Here is a 9,839-nt window from a genome sequence, read left to right on the forward strand (position 1 = left end):
GGACTCAAAGATGTTAAATGAACACCTGAAACAGGCTCTGTCAGGATTATTTTTATTTTGGTTTGCATGACTCAAGCTTGAAATTCGGATCAAAACATGATTTTTAAGACATGAGTATTGAAAAAATTAACATTTTCTTCAAAGTGAGTGTCAACAAAATCTGAGTTTCATTTCTTTTAAAGGTACATATGGCCTTTGCCTTTGCCTTCCCCCTGACATCCTTTGTGTCCATTTTAACCCAGTGATTCCCTGACTGCAGTGGTTATGATGGTGACCATATTCTACCATGACCATCAGGTGTGTTGTATTTGACATCCCACATCCAAGGAGATTCTGTTTTGACAAAACACAAAGATGACATGAAACATGAGACTTTCATAGATGAACCACTGATTTTAAGTACCTGACTCTATACATGTGCCCAGGGATCACCTGGTTTTCAGGGGGAAAGGAGAGGAGATCTGCCGTCACCAACAGAGTATAAAGGCTTGACCATAAAAAAACTGACTGCCAATCAACCCTTTAACACCCAGATCAAATTTGTAATTCTCCTTACTGTCAACCATACAGTTCTTATCATGTTAGTTCAGAGAATTTAGTATTGAATCAACTAATTATCCCCAAATTGATATATTTCTTTATTCTCACCACTCGTCTGCTTGATATTGTATTGATACTGTAAGGAGAAATTCTGTTTTGGTCACTCATGGGAGTTAAAGGGTGGAGGAGGATCATAAGAATATTACAGAGTCTTGTTGGGGATCAGGTAAATTTTATTGTGACACAAGAAAAATCCTCGAACCCCCCTGCCCCCCTGACCCTCCCTGCTCCCCTGACCCCCCTGCCCCCCCTAAGTCTGCCAAGGATAAATAATGACCAGTCCCACAACCATAATTCACAATGAGAAAATTGCTACAAATTATTCACACTCAAAAAATAACAAGGAAGAACTTTTACTTTCAAACAAATTTGGAAATTCATGATGTGAACTGAAAAGAGGAGACCTTTATGCTAAATTGCCTGAACACAAGCAAGGAATCTTACCATCTTTGGTGTATGGCAAAGGTGGGACATCAAATGGAAGCTGTACACTATAACTTGACCATTTTTCATTACTTTCCTGTTTTCCCTTCACATGAAAGTATTTGCTTTCAGGATCCTGTTGATAAAATGACAGTTCACTATTGAGTCATAGATGGAATCTGGATCAAAAAGGGTACAGTCACAGGAAAGAATTTTCTTTCATTTGTCCAACTGAAACGCTGGAGATATAACTAAACAAAATACCTGGTCTTTGGGTAGAAACAAAACTCCAATCTCATACGAGCGAATCATAAGTTGTTGACCATTTTTTTCCAAAGTTCCCCAGGCTGCTTTAGACAAATTTGAACTGAAAATAATTAAATGTAAATGAGGAAGAGAAAAAATGCAAAAACTTTGCATAAATTTCAAGACAAGATCTATCCTTTTTAAGACTCCAACCATCTTTCATTTTCAAAACATTGCCTTTTCAAAATAACTGGCTTGACATTCTGTTTTGGCCAATCAGAAATAGCCCACAGATAGACAGGGGAAATCCAAAGTTTGCTCTTGTTCTAGCCAAATTAGATAGACTGTAAACACCATGAGGGTAAACCCAAGGGCTTCAAAAGGAGAACAGACAATTTTTGGATTCTTTTAATCATATCAGTAATGCCCTTAGACGACAGCCAAGGCAAACCTGAAAAGATTCTGCTGTTATACTGAAATAATCTTTGAACAAACTTTAAACAGCCCCAAAGATAAAGATGTGTGGAAGTTCCACCTTCTAAATTTTCTAGAGCAGCATAACTAAATAAAGATCAATTGCAGAGAGGACTCAGTTTTTAACACCTTGTCACAAGAAACCAGCTCATTCGGCTCCAATCTGGGGATACCCTGGTGTATGTTTTGATGTGAGGAGAGGCACGACTTCTACCACAGGAATGAGACTTCCAAGAGCTGAAAAAACCAAAAGTGAGAAAAGCAAAAATCCATCAGATCTGTCAAGAATGTAAGAAGAGCTATGCTAACACAACAGAGTTAGCTAATTGGGTAAAGCAGAGATTTCCTGGATGTAACATTTTAATAGATCTAAGGCTTTTGATTATTAGCCTACACCCCAGTATGGTCCAATTGAAAAAAGAAACAGAGAAAAATAGCCATTTTGTGAAGCAGATTGAGGGGAGTGACTGATGTGCTCTACTCCAAGTTGAAAGGACTAAAAACATTCCCTGCCTGGGTTTCCTGACAGAACAATTGAAATTAATCTCCCCACACAGTGGTGGATACTGATAAAAAGCCACCTGCTAGATGAAAGACTCCATAATTAAAATTTGAAGATTTTCCTCAAATTCAGGGAGGGTATGGGTGGTGAAGGGTAAAATTGCAATGCCACACTAGTGGATTTCATGCCATGTTAACTGGGACGAAGCTAAGGTTGACGAAAACCCATCTAATCTGAAAACAAACTAAGGATGACTTACCAAAAGAAACTCGGAAGATAAGGCTGCTTCAAAGCTGTCTTGGAACTGTATGGTATTGAGCCACCAGCTACAGAGAAAGAAAACTACCAGAGATCACACATTTATACTTAGAAATGAAACTTGAACCACTAAGAGTATGCTGTGAAGTGTTTAGAAGAAGAAAATATATATAGAAAGAAATACATAACTCAAACAATGTGGATACTTTTGGTGTTTCTACAAACTGCAGTAATTACTTTAAATTTACTCACATGTGCATCCCTAAATTTTTAGTGATTAAGATAATAATGATAATAAAATAATAATAATAATTAAACTAACAATAATTATACTGATAATAATAAATCCAGTGTGTTCCAATTGAAGTTGAAGGAATTGAACCCATGCCATTAGTTTACAAGTCCAGCACTCTAACCACTTACCCACTCTCCCTCAACAGATACACTCAATTTAAGTTATATCGTATACCTGGGTAACCTTCCAAACTGCACCGCACATTGTCCACTGTTGGAAAAACCTGCCAATAAAACATGATGAATCAAGAAGAAAAAAATTTCCACAATATTCTGATCTAGAACAAAAAACTTGCATACTTGCAAATTAAATCAGTGTTCAGTTTCCAACCATAATGGAGATTGAGAAACATACTAACCAGATGCAGAGGGGGACTGGACATCATGTTACCAGAACATGTGGACAAGCTTTGTAACCATTCAGAACACAGCCAACGGTCCTTGTCACTCCCAAGAGAACCTATGCTGGAAAACTGACCAATCACAGGCCACTTGGAGCTGATGTCATCAGAGCTAGGTCCATGCTGGTGAAGAACCTAAGTTTCAAAGACAATTATCTTATTCTTAAGGTATTGCTAGATGAATTCAAAATTTGTTCAATTCCATTGAGTGAAACTTTAATGCTCTTTTAGACAGGCACCTAACTTTGCTAAAGGGTGATATTTGCTAACAACTCAAACAAATTCCAAATTCCGATAATTCATGATCACCTTACGAAGTTTAAGATGGCCCCATTTGGTTTTATTGACTCCAGTGTGTCTCCCAGGAACAGAGGCTATTAGGCGAACCCTAAAATTAATCAAAAGCCTCCCCTATGTTAATACCAACAGAGTGCATTTCAATTGAATGTCTCAAACACAACTAAAGAAATTAAAACAACAAATTAGGATCGACAGAGGAAAATATCATAAGGAGGCAATGACCACTCAATAACTTCCTGATGGAATGGAAAAACAAATGATCAAATAAGAAAAAAATATTTAATGAACAATATACCTTGCAGATGACATATCATGTTCCCGAATATGTTTCTTCCATTCATCTAGTGCACTACCCCTGTATGCTGCCAAATATTCCTGTAATGGTTTTTTTAGACTAATTAAGATGAAGCTTTGCTGAAGGACATCACATCATTGGGGATGCAATGAATTTAAAGAACCTCAAGGTACTTTCCTTGTACAGTGCATCCCTTTAGTAGAGGGTTGCAAAGAGATCAAGCTCAAAATTAATATGTGACTGTACATATGAATTTTACTGAAGGCAAGGTAAGGGAAGACTTGATCTTATTCCTTTCAAATTTGTTTAGAGTAAATGTGAAACAGGATCAGGACCTCCCCCCCCCCTCCCACCCCCGACTGGCCTTCCTTCTTCAGTTACTGGGTGTTTAAAATTTGGAAAGCTATCTGGCTTACTTTTCAGAAGAAATTTGATTTCTTTAGGCAAAAACCCCTCATTTATCACTTCCTTTTCCCTGTTAAATGATATATCTAAAACTCTAACTAACCAATAAAATACAAAACGGTATGAAATTGACCAGCTATATAAATTTTAACCATCCCTGTAATTGTCCAAAAAATTTCACTTTCCCCTCTGACCAAAACTTTTTTTGACCCTCCCTTGACCTGTAAGAGTTTTTCTCCCATTGGCCTTTCCTGATCTGAGCTAAAACAAAAAAGTTTCCTGTCACACATACCACAACAGAGTACAAAAACTACCATAAGTTGCAGTCTCTGTACAAAGAAAAAATGCACACATGACCTGATCTGACATTTAAATACTCCATGATCAAAAATAAAATCCACATGCCAAACTATTATTAGTTAGTTTGGCAATTTCCTTACCAATAAATCCTCTTTAAAATTAGTCCGTGAATAGTTTGCATATTCTTCACCAGATAACTTGGAAAGTTTAGGAAACACTGGACTCATCCAAACCCTGAAAAAGAAACAAATGAATACGACAAGCCATGTTGTGCAGGAAGAAGGAAAATTGGCCTGTAGGGGGAAAATTTCCTCAAGAATCAAATGAATGCAGTTATTGCACCAACCATTACACTCATGAATCTTCTACATGTGAGTACATCCTTTAAACTAGGATTTTACCTAAGCTAAGCATGATTTTTGTTAATTTAATTATAAATTAATGCAGTCAGTTCCACTAACATTTTCAAGTTATTAATCCTGTTTCCATTGTATGGTATGGTTTTAAAAAAAGGCCAAAAGGGAGAATTACAGAAGGAAATGTTTAACAAGTTTGCTCTTCACTTACGGTGTGCTTCCTCTTCATTTGATGACATATTCAAGGGGAATGCACCTTTTTTATTAAAAAAAATTCAGAACAAATAATTTTGATGTACCCTTGTGTTTTCTGGTCCCAGTCCATGGCAATGAGATTTGCTGTGGTGATCACAACTTTTAAGCCCTCTTTGTACAACAGTAGCATCATTTTGCTGAAAAAAAAATTATGAGAACTAAACTTCTCAAAAACCTGAGAAAATAAATCTATTGTGATCATTAGGAGAGAAGCTCTCAATTGACCATTAATTTTTTATTTCTACTGCAGTGTTGAGGAATGGGTGAACATTTGCCGTTTTCCTTTAGCTTGGCTGGCTGCATACAACTTCATACAGTGGATTACATGGAAAGTGACGCACCTAGCCTGGTATATAAAATATTTATTCATGCCAGCATTATCATGTGACTTGAGTTTTATTGCTCTTTCAGTTTTCCCCTTTGATCAAGGTACTTTAGGGGCTTGCCAGAAAAAGTGAAAAGCTTGTCACTTAATGAATAGAAAATAAAGATCATTCACTACCAACAGTCACTGTTATTTTAACAAGGATTTCCTTCAGTTTTATCATGAAAGTGTAGCATGTTATCATCTTTTTGTTGTATCTCAGAGGTATTGTAAATACTCAAGTTTTGAAGCTGAATTGGTTTCTTATAATTTGCAATTCTGTTTGTGCGCAGTAATGACGACATCTTCATTCTTGGATGTACCATCACAAGACCAACCTATGATGTGTTCCAAATGCTTCTAGTCTGGCCTGTCAAAAAAAGACAAACCATTATTATTTTATCATACTTCACTAGTGATTTATTTGACTGATTTTTTAAAATTAAATTAAGTTTAATGACTGACTACTAAATATAAAAATGATAACAATTTAATATTGATAATCACTGATTTGATTAGATAGAGGATTTATCTGCAGATTTATCAGCCAGTTAAGAAATTGTCTGAATCGAAATGCCTTGGTGTTATCCTTTGGATGATTTGTGTTGTATGGGGACCCTAATTTCACTTATTTCCAGAAATGCATGCAGTAACAAAAATGGCAGATTTGATGATTTTGGCAAATATTCGTCAAATTCATCAACCAAGTAAAACTAGCTTAACAGATTTGATGATTTTGATAAATTTTCCCCATTCTGGTTACTGCATGCACTTCTGGAAATATCTCCATGCCAGTGACTGCACAAACATCAAACTTACGGCAAACAGTTTAATATTTGGATATGGTTCTGCTTCTTGATGAAGTTGAGCCTTTGCCTCTCTCTGATTTCCATGAATGATTAATAAAGGTTTGGACCTGAAAACATATTTTAATTGTTAAAAATCTCTTTTATTAATTTTTTGCAACCCCAAAATACACTATATTAAAGTTCACATGGCAACCAGGTGGACAATCAGACATAGTTTGATGCTACTCTGGTTTGCAGATTTAATGAATGTAACCGAAGAAGTTACAATTCATAGACCCAATGTCTCGACACTCCTGTCTAGTGCCTTCATCAGGGGTGATCTAAACACTGCAACAAGAGGTTCTTTTATATGATCACCAATTAGCGGCCTTTTTTCTGACGAGGTGTAAATAGGTGTTAGGAAGCAAACCCCCATCATCACAATTTAAAGGAGCGTGGGCGGAGTTAATATGCCAAGTCATCAACTACTAATAAGGAATGACTATCATTTCTAAATACTTGAGCATACTAAGCTGGTAATAATCCTTTCAACTACAGTGTTCATTGTAACCTCTTACATTAGAGCTAAATGTTACCGCTTCTGAGAGAAGCTGTGAAATATTTTTTGGTTAGATGGATGCCTCCGTGATTAGTTCCTTTTAGACTGAAATTATAGTTAGCATTTCAGTTCAGGATAAGACGCCATGTAATCAAGATTGTTCTTTGAATAGAAGACAAATTAGACCATAATCCTCAATAAAGTAATTGAGACCCACAAATGTTGGTAAACAATAACTTGTTTGTTATTCAAAGTGAAACTTAGTGCTTTGTTTTTACCTTTCTTTTGGTTCTTTTAATTGCCACATGCTCGTTTCCAAAATTTAAATTATTCTTAAGCTATGATCACACAATACTTAATAGGTAATTTCTTCATGTAATGATTTCAGTTGACTGCTTTGATATAAGAATTCCCCATGGAATAAAGAAATAAAGGATCCTATATTGATTTGGTGTTTATCGCACACGCGTGTGTTAACTTGGGAATAAAGTTTTCAATTCTAGCTTGAAAAGAAACATTAATATTCATGCAGATGTTCACATGCATCAACACACCTCAGCCCTACCCCCTAAAAATTACCTCAGTAGACCTCAACAGTATTCCCATATGAACTTTCATGACCAAGAAGAGTTTTAGTTGGTAGATAAATTTTAATTCTAAATGAACCAGCCAAAAAGCTTTAGATAACAGTTCTGCATCAATGCTTCACTTAAAAAAAATATGCTTGATTTTTGGCAATTTGACAGTTCAGTGTCAAAAAATAATTGATCTTGACCTTTTATCTGCAGGGTACTGCTCCATCAACCATGGAATATCAAACATGTAGTTGAACTGAAAAAATCAATGTGCATAACAATAATTATTGTTTCATCTCATCTGATAATTACAATCTAATGTTATTAAAAAAGAATACTACTTATTATTAATTAAAATCAAGCACTCATTTTTTCACTCGTGTACCTGTGCTGATGCCTCCAAGTTCCCCATTGTATTTGAAAGGATATCTAGTTGTATAAGATATATCGTAGAGCAATAAAACTTGGTAAGTACAAATAAAATATCAGTAAATCAAAGCACAACTCTTACATGACCTACAAGATGAGCCACAAACAAACGAACAAACAAACAAGACATGTTCTTAATTTCACACTATAATTAAATTCAGAGAATTTACTTGATAATAGCTCATTTTAACCCTTTAACTCCCAAGATCTCATTTATTTTTAACTCTCTTTACTATCTGCCATATAATTCTTGTGATGTTAGTTCAGAGAATTTGATACTGGATCAACTATTAATCCCCTAATTGATATTGTTTATTCTCATCACTTGTCTGCTTGATATTGTATTGATATTGTGAGGAGAAATTATGTCTTGGTCACTCATGGGAGTTAAAGGGTTAAAGAACATTTTTACATCCCCTCCAAAACCACCTCAAGATGACAATTCAAAAGACAAAGACTAACTGATTGACTGATTGCTTGATACCTTTATCTATAATTATATTACAGTAAAAAACTCCTGTAGCATAATTTATAATAAAAACATCCCAATTCTGCCAGGCTAATCTAACTTTTAAAAGAAAAGGGTACCTTTAATGCTAACTGCCATATTTTTGTTGTTAAATTCAGAAGGAATTCCTCGAACAGTGGTCAGTAAAAATGGCAAACACTTCATGTCATTCTCAGTGTCTTTTGGTAATAATGATGAAGACGATGAAAATGACGGCTCACTGGTTGTCAAACCACTAGTTAACTTCTGTCTTTTAGCTGGCGGAGACTTCTCCAACTTGTCATCATCATCATCATCATCAGTGTCAGAGTCATAACCTATGAGGGTTCCATTAGAAAAATAATTATTATCTATTTATTAGCATTTATAAAATTTGTTGTGAAACTAACATACCAGTGTACACACACAAAAAAATATCTCTAAAATGTTGTTGCCGTCAAAAAGTTTAAGGTAGAGCAGTTGGATGTGAGATATATAACTGAAGGCAGTGTAATTTGGTTTTTGGTGATTTTGTTGTCTGGTCAGCTTGAATCTTTATCTTGCAGCTTAATGCAGCTTCATCTACACTGGTCAGAGCATGATCAACATTTTGGAATTATTTCAGGTTTGGAGTTCTCTTGACTTCTCCATAAATAGGCAGTCAACAAAGAGTTGTACAAGAAAATTGGCCATAGAAAGTTTGTTGTACTAACTATTTGCTTTTCTTCCAGTCAGTGATATGTATATAATGTAAATTTTATGCCAGTAATATAATTTTATTATATATTAATTTATTATAATTAATCTACCGACTGAGATAATGGCGTAAAATCTTACAGTATATAGACCGTGTTAGTCACATATTACGCCGTTATATATATTCCCTGCTTTTAAGTCTTACATTTGCTAAATTCGTTTTTCCAGATGGAGAACCAAGGTGAAAATCTGTAATCAATAAACTTGGTAAAATCGCTTCAGTCGATACTGATAATTGAAAAATCAATAAATATTTATCACTCATCATGCACTTAAGGATTTATATTTAGCGTTTACCGATAACTTAATTATCGATTTTTCGATTATCAGTATCGACTGAAACGATTTTACTAAGTTTATTAATTAAAACTAAGTGGAATATCGATTTTATGGATTGCCCAAATCCCGAGGAGTTGAATGTTTGCGTTAGTTATTAACTTCCCAGTAGCTTAGACATAAATTTACGTAAACTTACCTGGGTGTCTATATTCCTTAAAATGAACCGGATTTTTACGGTAACAATCTGTTCCGTATCTGCACATCGGTCTCCTATCGATCTTTCCAACTCTCTTCTCTTTGTCACCCATGGGGCTGCCTCTTTTTGGGCTTTATATGCTCGTTGGATGCCTTAAATTTTTTTTTCTCAAGAAACACAGCAAAAGAAGGTTTAGCTCGTCAAAATTGCCTTTACACAAGCAGGATTCACATGAACTAACATCTCCGAGGGAAAAATTTAAATTTTTGCCGCCATCTTTTGTGCTGACGTATTGCG

At 35.2% G+C, this 9,839-nt stretch overlaps 1 protein-coding gene across 7 annotated transcripts; it reads right to left on the minus strand.

The window, feature by feature from the left end:
* Positions 1–36: 36 nt before the first annotated feature.
* On the minus strand, positions 37–9,833 carry LOC113682235 (tyrosyl-DNA phosphodiesterase 1). 7 transcript variants are annotated; one of them, XM_089212399.1, is made up of 17 exons: positions 9,543–9,833; positions 8,413–8,649; positions 7,781–7,824; positions 7,596–7,651; positions 6,293–6,389; positions 5,812–5,843; positions 5,154–5,246; positions 4,639–4,732; positions 3,794–3,873; positions 3,508–3,586; positions 3,157–3,333; positions 2,973–3,021; positions 2,505–2,571; positions 1,873–1,980; positions 1,288–1,390; positions 1,045–1,159; positions 37–333 (listed from the first exon to the last, which is right to left on the minus strand). In XM_089212399.1, the coding sequence occupies exons 1-17, from the start codon at positions 9,652–9,654 to the stop codon at positions 263–265; spliced, it is 1,614 nt and encodes a 537-aa protein (XP_089068525.1). In that variant the 5' UTR covers positions 9,655–9,833; the 3' UTR covers positions 37–262. The 7 variants fall into 7 exon arrangements, 5 of the variants coding, with proteins under 5 accessions (XP_089068525.1, XP_089068524.1, XP_089068526.1 ...); XM_089212398.1 differs by having other exon boundaries at positions 2,973–3,024; XR_016188462.1 differs by lacking the exon at positions 1,288–1,390.
* Between the last annotated feature and the right edge of the window lie 6 nt (positions 9,834–9,839).

This window comes from Pocillopora damicornis, chromosome 7 (assembly GCF_964200805.1).
Source record: "Pocillopora damicornis chromosome 7, jaPocDami1.2, whole genome shotgun sequence".
NCBI classification, from domain to species: Eukaryota; Metazoa; Cnidaria; class Anthozoa; order Scleractinia; family Pocilloporidae; genus Pocillopora; species Pocillopora damicornis.

Coding starts and splice junctions, on each gene's coding strand:
- LOC113682235 (XM_089212398.1), bottom strand. CDS start 9,654: ATGGGTGACAAAGAGAAGAGAGTTGGAAAGATCGATAGGAGACCGATG. Junction 7,825..8,412: donor TATGGCAGTTAGCATTAAAG/GTACCCTTTTCT, acceptor TTATACAACTAG/ATATCCTTTCAAATACAATG. Junction 7,652..7,780: donor ACTTGGAGGCATCAGCACAG/GTACACGAGTGA, acceptor TGATTTTTTCAG/TTCAACTACATGTTTGATAT.